Source organism: Crotalus tigris, unplaced genomic scaffold (assembly GCF_016545835.1).
Source record: "Crotalus tigris isolate CLP2741 ecotype Arizona unplaced genomic scaffold, ASM1654583v1 scf7180000017735.2152567, whole genome shotgun sequence".
NCBI lineage: Eukaryota > Metazoa > Chordata > Lepidosauria > Squamata > Viperidae > Crotalus > Crotalus tigris.
Genome location: NW_024096601.1, coordinates 1,838,564 through 1,858,001, shown reverse-complemented (window position 1 = coordinate 1,858,001; position 19,438 = coordinate 1,838,564). Strand labels below are relative to the sequence as shown.

At 41.9% G+C, this 19,438-nt stretch overlaps 2 protein-coding genes across 7 annotated transcripts in view; both read right to left on the bottom strand.

Annotated features, from left to right (window-relative positions):
* Positions 1–13,189, bottom strand: part of MYO5C (myosin VC) — a 43,222-nt gene extending 30,033 nt beyond the window's left edge. Inside the window, exons 1-13 of one of the 3 annotated variants that reach the window (XR_005556266.1) lie at positions 13,056–13,189; positions 10,154–10,264; positions 8,802–8,967; positions 8,568–8,712; positions 6,306–6,462; positions 5,336–5,479; positions 4,242–4,323; positions 3,891–3,998; positions 3,181–3,287; positions 2,330–2,595; positions 2,119–2,200; positions 1,128–1,268; positions 77–202 (exon numbers count right to left, since the gene is read on the bottom strand). Coding sequence is in view for 2 of the 3 variants with exons in the window: in XM_039339595.1 (XP_039195529.1) it covers positions 77–202; positions 1,128–1,268; positions 2,119–2,200; positions 2,330–2,595; positions 3,181–3,287; positions 3,891–3,998; positions 4,242–4,323; positions 5,336–5,479; positions 6,306–6,462; positions 8,568–8,712; positions 8,802–8,967; positions 10,154–10,264; positions 13,056–13,082 (1,662 nt within the window). In the remaining variant the exon portion in view is untranslated. Of the gene's footprint in view, positions 1–76; positions 203–1,127; positions 1,269–2,118; positions 2,201–2,329; positions 2,596–3,180; positions 3,288–3,890; positions 3,999–4,241; positions 4,324–5,335; positions 5,480–6,305; positions 6,463–8,567; positions 8,713–8,801; positions 8,968–10,153; positions 10,265–13,055 lie in introns of those variants that run through there. The other 2 variants (XM_039339595.1, XM_039339596.1) reach the window with 2 other exon arrangements.
* Positions 13,190–14,544: 1,355 nt separating this feature from the next.
* MYO5A (myosin VA) overlaps positions 14,545–19,438 on the bottom strand; it is a 73,396-nt gene continuing 68,502 nt past the window's right edge. For 2 of the 4 annotated variants that reach the window (XM_039339594.1, XM_039339591.1), the window contains one exon: positions 14,545–19,390. In XM_039339594.1, the coding sequence (XP_039195528.1) occupies positions 19,238–19,390 (153 nt within the window). In that variant the 3' untranslated portion in view covers positions 14,545–19,237. The remainder of the gene's footprint in view (positions 19,391–19,438) is intronic. The other 2 variants (XM_039339593.1, XM_039339592.1) reach the window with 1 other exon arrangement.

The window sequence follows — 19,438 nt, the reverse complement described above, 5'->3', positions numbered from 1 at the left end:
ATAAATCATGACAAAGGCCGAAGTTTTATTCTAGGAAATAGAAGGGTGTTGTTTCTTTCCCGATGGAACAACTTACCTTGTCTGCAAAGTGCTGGATGATAAAAGAAGTATTTGACATTCTTGGCTTTTCAAAGAGAGGGTTCTTGTTTATAAAATTATTATATAGCTTTTGGAGCCAATTTTCATCCGTTCCTTGAGGTAGCTGTTTTGGAAAAAAAAAAGAGCAAAAATGGCATATTTAAAATGAAAAGTGATAAAGAAAATACTTATTAAATTAGCAAAAGGTTTGGTTGATTGGTTGAATAACCCTATTCTTTTGTACAACCTGTCCGAGATGGTATAGGTTCTCCTATTTGAGCAGGGGCTGGACTAGAAGACTCCAAGGTCCCTTCCAGCTTCTATTCTATTCTATTCTATTCTATTCTATTCTATTCTATTCTATTCTATTCTATTCTATTCTATTCTATTCTATTCTATACAAAGTTTCCTCTACTTTTTCTATGCAACAATATTGGCCTTCTTGTTCTATAATGCAAGACGGGTTGCAACCTGGAGAACCCCTATCCTTCTCTCATGATGGATTCAGACTTCTGATAAGCCCAGACATTTTGCATCCTGGTTAACCAAATGGCTGAGCCACCACTTAACAAACAAGGTATGGCTATTTAATGCAATATCCAAAAATAACTTGTTGATAGCTTCCCACGGGGAGGAACATCTGTTGTTGCTATATTTCACTATCCTCATCCTGAAGTGATCAGGCTTAGCCAGTTACTAAAATCAGTTAACAGTTAACTCAGTTAACACACGCTACAATAATTGATTCTGGCTTGATTCACCCATCTAAGGCATTTTTTTTTCTCTCAGATGCAAATTCTCCAAAACTTAGCCAAAATCTCTGCATCTCTGCTTAAGAGACTCCTTTCCTGGCTTTGAGTTGCCATTTTCAAGTATATTTAGCACCCTGCTGTGATGGGAAATTGCATGTACATAAATAGCTTAAAGAAACTATTAAAAATGGCCAAATTGCAAATCTGCCTTTTGCAAGGATATTTAAGAAAATTAAGGGGGGGGGGGAAGGATAGGAGGCTAGATTGGGTTTGTGAAATTAAAACGTTGAAACCTACCAGGCACTCTTCGTCTAAAAGTTCTAGAATGCCCATTTTAGCTTCAATCAGATCGATGACAGGTTGATTGTCATAAAAATCAATTAACGTCCACGGGATATTTTCTTTCATGTATTCTTCTTGTTCTAGTTTAAAGACATGCTGAAAAATATTGACAATTTCGTCTCACAATTAAAGTCATTTGTTTCATGAGCCACACCAAGACTCAATGTTGCTTAACAATACTGAAGTCCTTTTGGGGGTCAAAAGAGGAGAGACGTTTAAACATCAACACATCATGATAGAAATATTCAATCTAATATCCTGATTGAATGTAAGGCTGGAGATAATATAAAGATGTTACTTATCAGCTCCAAGTCTCAAAGAAATGGCTCCTTGTTCCTCTCAATTCATGATCCTCCCAACTGTCAACTTTCACACATATCAGATTTTAAGACTTATGATCTCCATCTTCCTCTGAGCTACATTCTGCATAAGACCACATCCTCCTCATTCAGCTATTGACTGATGTACCTCACTATTCCATTCTAGTTCCCAAATTACATTTTACTTTTTTTCCTCTTCGGCTAAAATAAACGAATCTACAGTACATCTCTCTTCAGTACACTTGGCTGAAAAGTCATGGTCTCTTTGCCCATATTCATTGGGGCTTCTTAAGATTGTCCTATTTAGAACATGTTACAAAAGATTACTTAGTTGCTTGCGTTCAACTTCTCACTAGCTCAGGATAATCAAGCTGTATATAGATAAGCATTTCAATGGAATTACATTTGAGATTAAGGTTAACCAAGTTAAAGCATGCCTGGCTTAGACTTCCATAATCATGGCCACTGAAACTGTTTTACATGCAGAATGTAAAAGATGTACTTTTACATGCACTTGCTTACATGCAAGCAACTCTGTACAGAGTCTTGATTTTTTTTTCCTGGAATATCAACACCGCACAAATTTTAATCCAAATGGATGGAAATCCATACAAAAAAGACCATACCAGGTTAAATTGTTGCTGTAATTTTTCATTGGCATAGTTGATGCAAAATTGTTCAAAGCTATTCAAATCAAAAGTTTCGAATCTGAAATAAATGGTAGAAAGTTTTAATTTTTAGACTGGAAAAAAAATATTTTAGACTGTATGGGTCTACTCACACAAGAGAGGATTTAGTACAGAGTCTGAGTTATTTCTGAAAAATAGGTCACCTTACCCATAAATGTCCAGAACACCAATGAAGGTATGTTGTTTGCCTGAAAACTGCAAGGCCTTGTTAATTTGTTCCACAATGAAATCAAAAAGATGAGAATAAATTTTCTTTGCCAAAGCATCCCGGGCGTTTACAGCTTGGAGTTTCGTCATTGGCTTTACTACGGTTTCAGAGGTAGTAATAATTTTCCTGTGACAAAGCCACTGAGCTATTTTATCACTTGCGACTCCCAGGAGTTTAGAAAATATAGTGAGATGTTTGTCGTCCGCCTGCAGCAGGAAAAAATCTATTGTCACTGGGCATTGCAATCACCAAAACTGCTACTGCTTCAAAATGCAATACATTTTTTTAACATACAATGGGTAACTTGATACTCCTACTTTTCCAGTTCTACTTCCTAGAACAGTATTTGTTTGATTTTAAGATGAGTGGACATCAACTCCCAGAATTCCACAGTCAGCATGGAAAATTCTGGGAGTTGAAGTCCCAGTCAGGCTGAGGAATTCTGGGAGTTGAAGTCCACCCATCTTCAACTTGCCAAGGTGGACAAGCACTGTACTAAAGTATATCCCTAGAATATCCCAAGGTTTTCACAATCCTGAAATTGAGGGCCAACTCAGCAGAATTTAACTGCAGAATTTTCAATTTCCTCCTCTAGATCTGTTATGGGATGGAGAATAATCATTAGAGCAGTTTTTTCTTAACCTTGGCGACTTTAAAATGTGTGGACCTCAACTCCCAGAATTCGCCAGCCAGCAAGATACTTTCTACAGGCCAAAGATTAAGGGAATTTGGGGAAAAAACATATCAAAATCTTGCACTGTCCATTAAAACATCCTGCCAGGAAATCTTACATTAATAAAAGACTTTTCATCGCCAGCAGCATAGATCTGCACATTGCCTAAATGAAGAATAGCGGAGAGTATTTTAAAAACATCCATCTGGAAATCTTCCTTAAGGCCTGCAACGAAAAATGAGCAAAAAAGATCTTCCACCCTGATGGTAACATTACAATTAATTTTTACATTAACACTGTGATTTGATGGATACCCACTAAGTTCAGTGACTCCTAAAAAGGATGAGGCACAATGGCTCAGTGGTTAAAGATGCTGAGCTTGTCACCTGGAAAGCTAACAGCCCGTGTGTTCGAGACCCAAGCGCCACGCAATGGGGTGAGCTCCCATTCCTTGCTTCAGCTCCTGCCTAGCTAGCAGTTTCAAAGCAATCAAAGGCAAGTAGATAAATAGGTACCACTTCAGTGGGAAGATAACAGTGTTTCGTGAGCCTTTGGCGTATAATCATGCTGGCCACATGGCCACAGAAACTGTCTTTTGACAAGGCTGTGTCCCTCGCTCAAGAAACAAATGTGAGCACGTGCCCTAGAGTCGGACATGACTAGATAGGGAAACCTCTACCTTTTTTTTCAACATAAAAAGGGTACATTGGATAGCTGGCTAAATTTTTGCCAAGCTATCAGAAACTAAAGAACCCATCAGCATTTCATAAATATTAGAATTTTGCTGTTGTTTTTTTTTTCTTGAACAGCCAACTTGAATGATCTTACCTAGCAGGCTGAACGTTTTTTGAGTTTCTTTCATATCGGCCAGGTCATTCACTCCTTCAATGGCGATGTTCCTACCCATGTTGGTATAATTAAATTCTTCAGCACTTGCTGCAGGTGGAAAGCAAACACGTCACCAGATATGCTGACTATGAAGACAACAGACACCTAGGGATGGGTCGGTAGCCAAGTATTGTAAAGATTTGAGGGTGTGTATGTGTGAAATGAGACTTTTGAGATTAACAGTGAGAAATAATTGAACCTTTGTGGAAAAGGAGCCCTCTCTGCAAATTATGCACCCAGCTATAATAAAGCAATAAAAGAGATCAATCTGTAAAGTGATATGTAACATACCTAGCTGAAGATGCTTAAATTCTCGTCTCTGAGCCGATGCACACAGCTGATAGAATATGTGGTAATTTCTTTCATTTTCTGACTGCAAATGAAAGGAAAAGAAAGATAAAAGTAGAAACAGTTCAGATGTTTTTGCTGACAGAAATGAAATGTTGATTTATGGATTGGAAGATTAAGAAAGATGTAGATGAAATGAAGGGCTGAAGGGACCTATATATTATCTAAGAGGAAGGAGGAACTATAAAATTATAACTATCTGTGGAAAAGAAGGTCAAATGTCATTATATTTCTTACAGCAGTGATGGCGAACCTTTTAGAGACCGAGTGCCCAAACTGCAACCCAAAACCCACTTATGCATCGTCGGGTGCCGGGTGTGTGTGGCCCATTGGGTGTGTGTGGTCCATTGGGTGGGTGTGGCCCATTGGGTGGGCGTGGCTGCGGTGGTAACAGCAGACTAGGTGGGACTAAAAAGTTCAATCAATCAATTCCAACTTTGCAAGATCTTTTTTTTTCCCACGAGAAGTTGAAATTGACTGATTGATTGAACCTTTTTTTTTTGCACACGGCGGCAGAGGCCTAAAGCGAAAAGATTTTATAAAACCCAGCTGAAGGCCTAGGACTGGGGTGATGGCGCACCAGAGGACTGGGACTCTGAGTGCCGCCTCTGGCACCCGTGCCATAGGTTCGCCACCACTGTCTTATAGGTTTCTTCCCTTCTCTTTTTTCATTTCTTGCACACTGACCTCCCTCCCTCCCTCTACTCCACCTTCCCTCCCTCCCTCCCTTCATCTATCTATCCATCCATCCATCCATCCTTCTCACCCTTGTTTTGTCTTTTACCCTTTGAATTTTTTAAAAGTGAATATAAATAAATATGTGAAGAAACACATATGTTTATGTGAAGAAACATTTTTTTTTTAAAAAAAAACCCTTCTAATTTTAAAAGTTTTTTAACTTCCTCTCTGAAACAACATTGCTCCTGAGCAGCTGAGCAGCTAGACTAAAACCTGGAGAGAATCTGTAGAAGGCAAGAAGAATTGCTGTGTCTCAAGTTAGTAGAAATGCACTGATTTCACTGCAAATTTTTACTAACCTGAAAAACAACTCTGGATTTCTCAAGCAGGTAAGTTCTCATATTTGCCCCAATGATCTGGTACTTCTTATCGAAACTGATTTCCATGTATTTTCCAAAGCGACTGCTGTTGTCGTTGCGAGTAGTTTTAGCATTTCCAATCGCCTGCAAAAAAGGTAGAATCGTTTTAGATGGTAAGTGGCTATTTCTATTAGATGATTCAGTTAGGAAACATTTCGGGAACCAGTCTGGTCTATTGGTTAAGGGGCTGGCTTAGAAACCAGGAGATTGTGATTTCTAGTCCTGCCTTTGGCATGAAAGCCAACTGGGTATCTGAGCCAATCACCAGAAGATGGCGAGTTCTAGTCCCATCTTAGGCAAGAAAGTCAGCTGGGTGACTTTGGGCCAATTACCAGGAGACAGCGAGTTTTAGTTCCACCTTAGGCATGAAAGCCGGCTGGGAGAATCTGGGCCAATCACCAGGAGACTGTGAGTTCTAGTCCTGCCTTAGACATCAAAGCCAGCTAGGTGGCCAATCACCAGGAGACAGGGAGTTCTAGTTCCACCTTAGGCATGAAAAACTGGCTGGGAGAATCTGGGCCAATCACCAGGAGACTGTGAGTTCTAGTCCCGCCTTAGACATGAAAGCCAACTAGGTGACTTTGGGCCAATCACCAGGAGACAGGGAGTTCTAGTTCCACCTTAGGCATGAAAGCCGGCTGGGAGAATCTGGGCCAATCACCAGGAGACTGTGAGTTCTAGTCCTGCCTTAGACATCAAAGCCAGCTAGATGGCCAATCACCAGGAGACAGTGAGTTCTAGTTCTGGCTGGGAGAATTTGGGCCAATCACCATCTCTCTTAGCCCAAATCACTTCACAGGTTTGTTGTTGGGAAAATCGGAGGAGGGATGAGTATTAATATGTTCACCGTCTTGAGTTACCTACAAAGTAATCATAATAAAATAAAATTCTAATAATAAAATAAATTTACCTCTGTTATCGGATTGCACGCCAACACTTTATCCTCGACTTTAGTATTGCTGCTAGATTTGCTGACTGTCGCAAAATATCTCATGGCATATCGAGCAGAAACTGTTTTGCCTGCTCCCGATTCTCCGCTTACAATAATCGATTGATTTCGGTCGTTCCTAGAGAAAAATCATCATCACCATCATCATCAAAGTAAGAAAATTAGAAAATATACGTCTCTTAAAATGGCATTAAGTTTCTTTTACATTAGATTCCAATGTTGGTCTAAGGTGGTATCATAATGATACAAAGGTATTTCAGCGTGGCTGATATAAATCTAAAAAATGGTTTTGCTCCAAAAAATAAATGAAAATCTTGCTTGATCACTTTACTGACTCAGGAGGCGTCTAGTAGTTTTTATTTTCTACTCACAAATTTTAGGCATTAAACTTTGGCAGCTATGTGCCTCTTTGTTTCAACTTGCCATTAGAATAAGGCAGAGGAGGTGTTGATTTAGAATGGGTTAGATGGAGAAACAAAACCTCTACGATTCCCCTGAAGACGGTGAGAGCCTGAAACCCTTCCAAGGACACTGCAGCAGGTGTGGAGAGGAAGCAGACGGTTCCCATAACAAAGTGAAATTCTTTACATGGACTACATGAGAAGGGTGGGTGTTTGGCCGGAGAAATTATTGTTTAATTCTATGAACTGGTATCTGAGAACCTCAGAGTTAGTTTTGCTTTGACATTACCATGCCATGCACTCAATAAAGTAAGTTTTTCAGAAATGAATGAACCTGGAGTTTTTATTTGGATTCTCAAGCTGGAAGTCGACATTGATATGAGATTTAAATTGGGGTAAGACAAGGACAAAGGACCAGAAGGCAGGCTGGTTATGAAAACACAGGTTATGTGTGAGACAGATGTACTTTTTCAGTTCACACCTGTCATGTGTGAAAAGCTCATTGTGTTAGCCTGGGATGACCTGAAATCTTCTGCTGGAAATTAAGTGCCATAATCTCTCACTCCATCATGCTGATAAAACCTCATTTCTGCAAACGGTCCCTTTGAGATCTGCCAGAAAGAATCCTCAAAGGCTGAAGATATTATTTTGTTCTTGTTTGGACTTGAGATGTCCAACGTCTGCCATGAATTCTTTTGCACAAAATCTGTCCACTCCTGATGAAGCGAGCTGCATCTAACCAAAGTTTGAGTCTTTTAACAAATTTAATAATAATAATAATAGTAGTAGTAGTAGTAGTAGTAGTAGTAATAGTAATAGTAGTAGTAATGTTGGAAAGGACCTTGGAGGTCATCTAGTCCAGGGGAGTTGAAGTCCACGAGTCATAAATGAGCCAAGATTGCCTACCCCTGATCTAGTCCAACCCCCTGCTCAGGCAGGAAAGCCTATACCATTCCAGACAAATGGCTGTCCAGTCTCTTCTTAAAAACTTCCAGTGTTGCAGCATTCACAGCTTCTGGAGGCAAGGAGTTCTAACTTTTCTAAATTTCATTATCTGAAAATGTGCTATCAGACTCCTGATTTTTGGCTATGAGAGACTAATTCCTTCCTTATCTCCTATCAGGTGCAAGTAACCAGGAATAGGAATTGAGTTCAAAGCACTTAAAAGATTATTGCAAGTAGTCCTTGATTTACAACAGTTCATTTAGTGACCGTTCAAAGTTACAATGGCACTGAAAAAAAAGTGACTTATGACTGTTTCTCACAATTACAAACATTGCAGCATCCCCACAGACATGTGATCAGAATTCGGAGGCATGGCAACAGGTTCATATTTAGGATGGTTGCAGTGTCCTGGGGGTCACGTGATCACATTTTGCAACCTTTGGGCGAGCAAAGTCAATGGGGAATCCAGATTCACAAGTGCAATGACCCAGTTAACAATTGTGGTCAGGTTGTAAAATGGGGCAAAACTCACTTAACAAACGTTTCACTTAGCAAGATAAATGTTGGGCTCAATTGTAGTCATAACTTGAGGATTAGCTGTCTATATGCTACCTATACACTACTAACGGTCAAGGCAAATTGATGCTAGATAAGAGTCAACGGAAATTACAGGGGGCTGGACTTGTGACTGCATAATAAGGATTCCAAACTGATGACATATTTGACCCCGCCTTCGGGTTCTGCCTAGTCATCTCCTACACCTCCTTCCATAATCTCTTATTGACTCTAAGAGTCCCTTTCTACATCCTTCAAAGGGTGGGGCAGGTAGGTGCCAACCTTTGCCAAAGTTAATCCCAGGACAATGATGAGAACGTACCTCGCCATTTGCTTGTAAGCCTCTTCCGCCACCGCAAAGATATGGGGATCCATGTCTCCCATATTTTGACCACTGTAAGCATGAATGATGGCATCCCCGTAAATTGGCAGCTCTTTGTAAGGGTTCATGGCGACCAAAATTATCCCTGGGGATGACACATAGTACAGAAGTATGAGCTGCATCGTGCTTTCTTGAGAAACATCAATGCAACGTGGATCGACCCATAGTGTTTACCGCTATAGGTGTAGATCAGCTTGGACTCCACAAAGCGAACTCTAAGGTTGTGCAAAACGGCCGGTTCGTGGAGATAACTAAGGGCTGTGAGATCATTTTCCCCAACAAGAATATCCGGATTTCGTAAAGGTGGCAAAGCACTAGGATCCACGGGGTAATTCAGCTCCTGTGAGTAAGCAAAGTAAAACATAATATTACAAGATACAGAATAACAGAGTTGGGAAGGATCTTGGAGGTCATCTAGTCCAACCCCCTGCTCAGGCAGCAAACCCATACCATTTCAAACAAATGGTGGCCAATATGTTTTTAAAAAATTCCAGTATTGGCGCACCCATAACTTCTGGAGGCAGGTTGTTCCACTGGTTAATTATTCTAACTGTCAGGAAATTTGTTCTTGCTTCTCTCCTTGATTAGTTCCATCCGTTGCTTCTTGTCCTGCCCTCTGGTGCTGTGGAGAATAGCTTGACTCCCTCTTCTTTGTGGCAACCCCTGAGATATTGCAACACTGCTATCATGTCACCCCTAGTCCTTCTTTTCATTATAAGTTCTAGGTATGTTGTTGTTGTTAGTTGCGAGGTCGTGTCCGACCCATCGCGGCCCCATGGACAACGTTCCTCCAGACCTTCCTGTCCTCTACCATCTTCTGGAGTCCATTTAAGTTCACACCTACTGCTTCAGTGACTCCATCCAGCCACCTCCTTCTCTGTCATCCCCTTCTTCTCTTGCCCTCCATCTTTCCCAGCATTAGGCCCTTCTCCAGTGAGTCCTTCCTTCTCATTAGTTCTAGGTATAGAACTAAGTATACTGTACAAGTATAGTATAGGTGGTACCTGGCCAATGGTAGTAACTGTGAGAGGGATCTTGGAATCCTAGTGAACAATCCCTTAAATAGGGGCCAGCTGCAGCTGCCAAAAAGGCCAACACAGTGCCTGGCTGCATTAACAGAGGGATAGAATCAAGATCACGTGAAATGTTAATACCACTTTACAATGCCTTGGTAATGCCACACTTGGAATACTTCATTCAATTTTGGTCACCACAATGTAAAAAAGATGCTGAGACTCTAGAAAGAGTACAGAGAAGAGCAACAAAGATGATTAGGGGACTGGAGGCTAAAGCATATAAGGAACGGTAGCTGGAATTGGGTATGTCTAGTTTCATGGAAAAAAACACTAGGGGTGACATGATAGCAGTCTTCCAATATCTGAGGGGCTGCCCCAAAGAAGAGGGATTCTGGTTTGTCAACTCCATAAGAACTAGGATGGAATTTGTCAAATGCAAAACCAGATCCAATGGATAAGCTAATGTTTTAATAATATGCTTGTTTAAAAACATCAATTCTTTATTCTCACTGTGCTGTCTTCCAGCTGGAGGTGAAGAATATGGTCTCCAGACCTATAATTAGCTGTAATTTCCGCCGACTGCCAAACCTCTTCAGCATCAGGGATCCAAACTCTGTTATACTACAACAAAGGAAAAATACAAACATCATGGAGTGTTTGGTGGCTTAATTCTTAACAGATTTGATGAATTTTCATTTTGTTCTCAAATAAAAAAGCTAGTATGAGTGTAGCATCAGCAAAAATGAAAAAAAACCTGCCTCTCGTAATGGATAATTGCAACTAATTGCTATGTTTACATTTAAGAATCAATTGTCAGGATCTGTGGACTTCAACTCCTAGAATTCTCCAGTGAGCTGGCTAGGGGATTCTGGGAATTGAAGTCCACAGTCCCACTTGCTGAAAGGAATGGCGAGATCTTTCCACAAGTGGCACCTTTGGATTTGTGCACAAAAGAGGTTTGTGAGCTGAAACACTGCAATACAAAACGGATTCCTCCTTACGATTTTGTCACATACAGTATGTTAACTCAATCTGATCTCATCTTCCAGGCACCTCCATCTGCAAATATTACAAGCCGCCTGCAGATCAGGGAACTGGCCTTACAAATAAACATAACAGGTTTACTTTCAAACTGAGTCACACTCAGCTTGCCCCCTTCACCATCGCAAACTGGAGAATTCTTCGAGTGATTGGAGAAAGAATACAGATGCAAACTGTCCTTAGAGCAGTGGTTCTCAACCTGTGGGTCAGGACCCCATTTGCGGTCAAACGACCATTTCACGGGGGTCGCCAAACAACGCAATCCACCATTTTTTTCCCCTTTTCCTTAGCTTTGCTCCTTCCTTTTATTCTATTGGCTTTTGAAAGCCAATAGAATAGACTCTCTTGAATAGAGTCTAATTCTATTGGCTTTCAAAAGCCAATAAGAATTGTCCAGGCTGTCTCTGCCCTGCTGAGCCCGCCAAAAGTCCCATTCTTCAAACGGTGCTGCATCAGTTGAGCAGTCCTCGACTTACGACCGGTTGGGGGTCGCGGCATTAAAAAGGTTGAGAACCACTGCCTTAGAGCATGATTACAGGACACCTGCACAAAACTGGAGAATTTACACACTCCTATACAAAAATCAGCAAGTATATAATGAAGCTTTCAAACATGAGGTAATCTAGTGCTTTTTTTTTCCTACAAGGACTTTCTAAGGTCCTGCAAAACACTTCCTGATCTTTTAAGTACCTAATTTTGCAACAGAAATTCTGCAAATGATTCATGCTTTTGGAGTCACACAATAGATTGCCAAAGGAATCCACAAAGCTCACAAGGAGGGACTGGAGGGTCACAGCCTCTACCACTAAAGGGTCCTTCATACAGGTGGTCCTCAATTTACAATCACAATCGGGACCCCAGTTTCTGCTGTTAAATAAGGCGGTTGTTAAGTCGCACCCAATTTTACATCATTTTTTTGCCATGATTGTTAAGCAAATAATTGCAGGTGTTACGTAAACTACACAGTTGTTAAAGTGAATCTGGTATCTCCCATTGAGTTTGCGTGTCCGATGCTGCATAACAAAGTCACAAACAGCAAGCATATGACACCGGAAGGCTGCAACAGTCCAAGATACATGCTGTTTGCCAAGCGCCACAAACTTTGGTCAGAGGTTTTCCCCTCCCGGGTTTAGGGTATGGGAAAAAGCTGCTGTATTCGGTTAATTTATAGGCGGGGGGGGGGGAGAGATGGTGCAAATGGGTTTATTTGGGAAGTAGGTGAAGTGTGGTGGTATGAAGGTTTCCTCTGAGGCTGCCCAGTCAAGTGCCTATGTTGCAGCTCCTGAAACAGCCACCTTGGAAAAAAGTTTGTTGGATCGGTCATGTCTAGGACCCATGCCCAGGAAAGGAAAAGGGAAAAACAGGAAAGGGGGGGGGGGAGTTTGAATAAGATAGGAGAGAGAGATAAAAAGAAAGAAAGAAAGAAAGAAAGAAAGAAAGAAAGAAAGAAAGAAAGAAAGAAAGAAAGAAAGAAAGAAAGAAAGAAAGGGGAGGGAGGAAAAGAGGGAGAAAGAAAGAAAATAGAAAGAAAAAAAGAAAGAAAGAAAGAAAGGAAGGAAGGAAGGAAGGAAGGAAGGAAGGAAGGAAGGAAGGAAGGAAAGGAAGGAAGGGGGAGGAAGGGAAGGAGGGAGGAAGGAAGGAAGGAAGGAAGGAAGGAAGGAATGGGGGAGGGAGGGAGGGAAGGAGGGAGAAAGAGAGAAAGAAAGAAAGAAAGAAAGAAAGAAAGAAAGAAAGAAAGAAAGAAAGAAAGAAAGAAAGAAAGAAAGGAGGGTGGAAGGAAGGAAAAGGGAAGGAAGGAAAAGGGAAGGAAGGAAGGGGAAGGAAGGAAGGAAGGAGGAGGAGGGAGGGAGGGAAAGGGAAGAGGAAGTAAGAAAGGAGGGAAGGCGAAAGGAAGGGAGGGAAGGAGAGCAGGGTCAAATCCCGGGAGGCCGAGGAGCCGGGGGGGGGGGCTTTGAACCCGAGAGGCACCGATCCGCTCCCCCTTCTGCCTTCCCACCACGCGCCGAAGCGGCCCGAAAACGGGCCAGGCTCTAACACCCCCACCCCACCCCATCCCACCCCCTCCCGCCGCCGGCCCGCCTTGCAAAGCCCGCCGAGCGCGGGGCCAAACGGGCGGCCCGCGCCTCCACCTGTCGCGGCGCCCGGGAGGCCCTGCCCGCCTCCACCCGGAGGACCGAGTCGGGGGCCGCCCGGCCGGTCGGCAGGCGCGGCTCCTCGCTCCCTTCCGCCCGGGAGGCGCCGCGCCGCCACGCCTGGCCAGCTGGTGGGGCAGGCAGGCAGGCAGGTGCGGCGGGCGGCGGAGCCTCCCCGGGGCTGCCCGCCGGGCGGAGCGGCCGCAGGAGCCCCCCCCCGGCGCCGCCCTTGCCCCTACCTGCGTGTAGAGCTCGGCCAGCGCCATCGCAGCGGCGGCGGGGAAGGTGCGCGCCCTGCCCGCTGCGCTCTGGCCGGCCGGAGGTGGGGCTCCGCGCCGCCGCCTCCCGCGCCCTCCTTCCCTCCCTCCCTCCCCGCCGGCAGCCGGAGCGCCACGTTTGTTTGCTTCCTTGCCGGCCGCCTCCGCGGAGGGAGCTGCCCTCGGGCCCCCTCCGCGGGCAGAGGGAGGGAAGGAGGGAGGGTCTCCCCGGCAGGATCCGGGTTGGAGCCGCCTTGTTTTGCGCGCCTCTCCAGCGCCAGCTCCGCTTCCCCTCTCCAGCCCGAGCGGTTGCGTTCACAGGACACGCGAAGAAGCCGGGCAGGGGAGCCCGGAAGGGACAAGTCGCCCTTCGTGGCCTCGCGCAGCAAAGCTGGCCTATCGACCTCCCCCGAGGCAACACATACACACACACACAAAACACACAAATCGCGGACGCTCCAGCAAACTGGCGCAAAACAACATGCGCGGTTTTGAATTGCTCAGAAGCCTCGCGCCAGATGTTCCGACGAGCTTGCAAAATTGGTCCAGATGTTCCGGAGACCCAATGGGTAGGTTTCTGTTAGCCTAAAAGCCATCTCGGTTAAAAACTGAAAGGGGTGTGTGTGACCTGAATGTAAGGCTTCCTCCTGGCTTCAGGGACGTTTTTTCCACGCACCCCCTTTAAAAAAACACACAAAAAAGGCCATTGTCACCATCTATTGTGTAGTTTTCAATGTAGAAATGGCGGGGGGGGGGGAATGCAGGTATCAAATGCAAGTGATGGCCTTTTGGAATATAGGACTTTTCTGAGCAACTTCCGGGCATCAAGGATGGATCTATATAGGTCTATAAATAAATATATTTATTTATATTCACTTTTTAAAAAACCAAAGGGTAAAAGACAAAACAAGGAGGGTGAGAAGGAGGGAGGGAGGTCAGTCTGCAAGAAATGAAAAAAGAGAAGGGAAGAAACCTATAAGGCAGTGGTGGTGAACCTAGGGCACAGGTGCCAGAGGCAGCACTCAGAGCCCTCTCTGTGGGCACATGCGCCGTTGCCCCAGTCCTAGGCCTTCAGCTGGGTTTTATAAAACCTTTTTGCTTGAGGCCTCTGCCACCATGTGCAAAAAAAAAAGGTTCAATCAGTCAATTTCAACTTCTCACAGAAAAAAAATCTTGCAAAGTTGGAATTGATTGAACTTTTTAGTCCCACCCAGTCTGCCGTTATCACTGAAGCCACACCCACCCAATGGGCCACGCCCACCTGGCACCCGACGATGCATAAGTGGGTTTTGGGTTGCAGTTTGGGCACTCGGTCTCTAAAAGGTTCGCCATCACTGATATAGGTGATCCTTTATTAGATCCAAGGCACGTTGAGATGAGATCATGGATAGGTATTGAAATATGTTAAACATTATGACCGAATTCATCCCTTTCACCAATAGCCTTTCATACAAGAGAATGAAAAATAAAAGACTTTTTAGCGTTTCCTTTTATTTGGACATTTCTTCTAAGATACAGCATTTACGAAGCATACATTTATTAATTATGTCAGACGCCATGACAATTCCAAGCTTTAAGTCATTCGGATTAACATTTTGGTTTCTATCTACGCCTAGTGGGTAAAAGACCTCAAACCCTGTTGTTTTTGCTTCAAAAGGAATGGCTAGTTTAAAAGTACAGTGATCAAGCCATTTTTAAAAAAACAAAACAAAAAACCAGTTGAAATGTGTCCAGTTTTGAAAGTCTCAAAAGCAAAAAAAAGATACAATGGTTTGAGATAGCAAATTAACTGAAGAGTGTTTGCTTTGAGAAAAAATACTATTGGGATCAAGAATAATAACTCTGTATCCACGTGTAGACCTGAAATTGTTTATTTTGCTAAAGTCTGCTGTGGGTGAGACTGGATTGTCCTTGGACAATCTGCCCCCCAAAAGCAGACATATTTGTACCAGCAGGAAAGACCTATTATGAATAGTGCAAATTTATTGTGACTTGATGTCTGATGCACAAAGCTTTGTACACATGGAAACAGACAAATCAATGCCCCCAGCCCTCTTAAAATATTCTGGGGATGGGCACTGGAAACGAACAGATCAGCACAAGCAAGAAAGGAGCTGTATGATCAAAGCAAACATGTTTTGAATACAGTGCATTTAATCCTTACCTGCAACTTTCTTAGGGCTTTAAAAGGATGCCCAGGATTGCACAATTGCACATTCCATAAAACAAAATTGTTCCAGACTAAGCAAGAAAAACATTCTTCCAATCGCGGGGCGCAATATTATATTATAGGAGCAGAGAACATTAGAAGAAAAGCGAAAACTATCTGAAACCTACAGTAATGAGGTAATATTGGAAGAATATTTTGGGTCTATACATTTCAAAAGCACGTCTTTCAGCACACTTGGGAAGGAGAGAAATTGTAGAATATCAGTTAAAATAAAAGAGATGGCAACACTTCCACATTAAAACAACATGATCATATTTTAAAGGGGGGGGGAATAAGCAAAACTCGAAATTGTGTTAGATGCTACAAATTCTAACTTGAAAACAGCTGCTTTTCTAGCATGTAACCGTAAAATATTAGACCCATAAAAAGTGCACGTAAAATACTGATATGTAAAGCATTGGATGAATTACAGAGCACAGTTAAACTCGGAACTCCTTTAAAACATGGAAAGCAGCATTCGGTTTTAATGGGACAGAAAGATACATTAATCAGATTTCTCAGTAGAAGGATAATGCCGACAGGCATCCATCCCCCCTATTAGTAAACAAGATACAGTAAGGCTTTTATACAAACAAAATGAAAAATTAAAAACCATATATCTAAATAATATCGTAATCGCTTCTGGAATTGTCAAATTCTTGGGGAAAAAATTACTTAGTTGAAATGAAAAGGCAGGATTCCAGTATTTCTAGAAACTCAGTAAAAAGATATATTGGCTGGAGGGGGAAGGAGGGGGGGGAGAAATACGGTAATTGGGCTGCTAGATGTTAAAAGTAATGCTGTCTCCTTATATAATTTCTCTTACAGCCTTTTCATTATGCAGTGGGGGGGGGAATCCAACTTTTAAGGCCTATGGACTTCAACTCCCAGCATGCTAGGGAATTCTGGGAGTTGAAATCCAGAAGTCTTAAAACTGCCAAGGGTGGACATACCTGTTATACAGGATGCTAAGAATCCAGTGAGTATTGAAAAGTTAGTGTACTTTGCCATCTAAGATTCTGAACATGAACTCTCTCAATCCACAACCAGTGGGGCAAATTTCACTGGTAAGATGAATGTAAAACTTGGGGGGGGAGACAGATAACACCCCCCCCCGGGCCAACCGCCAATGTCACATAGTGTCACAAGTGTCACAAGGTGCTCCATTGTTGCCCTAAAGATGACTGGTTAAAATATTATTTTATATTTTCACCTTCTCTAAAAAGAGTGTTTTGGACACCTATTGTTTGACTGCACAGCACACACCCACACACAGAGAAACTGACCACACAAACGGGAAATTGACTAATTTACACCTGTGGCTGGGAGATTACGAGAATAAAGTTCAGATAATTTAGGAAGCCATGGGGGCGGAAATGGCCACTCTAGGACCTCAACTTTCAGCCTCTTTGTAGTAACAAACTCCAACTGGCTAGAGCCACAGAGAAAGTTGACCTTTTAATAGAGCATTTTAAACTAATCCTAGGAGGAACACATCCTCTTAGTTGTTTTTTGTTAAACGTAGTGCCAGCTATAAAAGAAAATGCACATTTTCAAGTAAAGACCTATTAATGTATCATAAATAAAGAACATGTATTAAAGGCAATACTTGAGTACCTGAATATTTTTTTTAAAAAAAAATCAATTAAAGAGCATATCCTTCCCTTCCCACAAGAAAACAAAACAAAAAGAATGGGGAGGGGGTGTCTTTTAATTACCTCAACAGTGTCCCTGTCAGTCACATCTCTTTTGCACATGAAAACCTATTTAAAGCTGTTTCAAGTGACAGCATCTTTTAGGTGCGCAGAGAAATTAAGTCCAGTACTAGACCTTTTTAATAATGTGCATTTACAGCAGAGATATGTTTGAAAGTAAACACAACTCAGTTGTTAGGATACATTAAAATATTGCACACGGCAGTTTCAGGATATGTAACATCTTCTTTTGTATATCTGATCATCACTGACCCCACCTGGTTTATTTTATTTTTTTTAAAAAGGGGGCCCGGAGAACTTGAAGTGAGGGTCCAGAAATATTTCAAAATGTCAGTTTCACACTGGGGGAAATCATGACAAATATTCTATCTGCAGCCTGAGAGATGTTGGCAAAATCTTTTACATAGATTATATTCATAATGTGTCTAAATGAAATGTCCCCATGGAAACAGAAAATGAATATTTCCTTTTTTTGTTAATAAAGTGGGTCCAAATCAGGGATAGCATTAATTTTTTAAAAAATGAATACGTAGCAAGCTTTTAAGAAAATCATAAGATTGGGAGCGGTACTAATAGTAGAGGAATAGCTTCTTTTCCAGATTAAATGTTTGAGATGCATTTTAGATGAACGCTTTCCCTATTAAAAAAAACTCCTTCCCAACCTACAAAATAAATATTACATTCTCATTACACATCCAGCAAATAAAAGACCAAAAAATGAAAAGCAACATACACCAAACCAAATAAATAAATATAAAATATAATATCGGTGGGTTGTTCTTTGACTTTAGAAAAGAGGTTCCAGTTTCTTTAGATTGTGCTTAGTTATCGTTTCCTGTTACTACTTATATGTTTCTTGACACTGGCATAAATCATATTAAAAGACCAGACTATTAAAGTTGCAGTGATTTTACAAACTTGCATTTCTGCTCCTTAAAAATTATTGTACATTTAAAAGAACACCATAGACCGCGACACTTCTAATATGGTTTGAAACAGATTGTACCATCTATTGTACCAGACTGTAAACTAAAATACTTTTCATTAGTTCATTATTTATGTCACACTGGCATAAATAGGAAGGCAATCAATTAATTTGATCAATTATCTCTCAGGTTGAAACCTATCCAAAAAAAAACCACAACTTATTTAACTTTGTCCTAATGAATGGTGCTTTCTAAGAGGATGACTATTTCTATTTATTTCATGGTTTTTATGGTTTGTACAGGCAAAATGCCTGATCAATGATACTGTATGTTGCCTGTCTCTATTAAATTTTCAGGTCTTTGAAATATATATATACGTATATATGAGTCTCTGTGTGTATGTATGTATGTATGTATGTATGTATGTATGTATGTGTAGACACACACACACACACACACAGAAGCTACCCCTAAATATTTCCATCCTTTCTGAAAATCGCACTTGGTTTTAGCTCCTCGCTAGTCCCTGTTAACTGGCAAATCATTTGTGACTTAAGAATGCTGAAATGTCTTGTATACAAGGAACTTTAACATATTCTCAGCTTTCACTTTCTGATCAACGTGAGCATCAGAAACACATTATGGATTGGAGGTAACACATTCACACCTTTGCACTGGAATGACACCTTTCCACGCAAGTGGAGACACAGAAACAATTTGCAATCGGTGACCGTTTTCTACAAAAAAAAAAAAAGTGTACGTGTGAAATACGGAATAAAGGATGGGATTCTCAGAGCCGCTTCACACAATTGGCTCTTTGCCACCAGATGCACATTATAATTTTGACGTTAGCGTGGAAAGGAAAAAGAAACCAATCGCGATTTATCGGTCACAGATTGTTTTTGGTTTACAATGCAAATATAAGACAGAGCTTGCAACCAACCCGGGGGGGGGGACATTAAGGGGTGCACTGATCTTTTCCTTAACCTGAAAGCTTTAGGTAGGCCTCGGCACGGGACGAGTGAATTTATACAAATGTGCATGGTTTCTACCCTTAAAAGTTTTAGATAGGCCTCTGCATGTGATGAGTGTGAATTTGTACAAATGTGCATGGTTTCTATCGGCTTCCAGTTGTGAAACAATTATGACGCATTCCAGTTTTCTGCAATGCGGTTTAGAGCAGACACACGATTCCCTTCCAGTCTTTTTCCTCTACTCCTCTCCGTGCCTCAATGGCTTTAGACTCAATTTGTTTTCACCGTTAAGAGACGATAAATAGAAACTGATGGTCAACAGCTTAACTCTGCTCTTGGTTCAGACCTGAGAGATGAATCCTAGACCCAAACTTGCTGGAATCTGGATCGTTTCTAGTGCGAGAGAGGACGGGTTGAATGGGAAAGTAACAGGGAAAATATGCTTAGCATCCATTAAGAGCTGGGGACTGTCCTTCCTGTCTCGCATACGCAGCTGCAAAGAGAAGAACAGATCGCATTAGTGTCTTATTTAAACACAGGT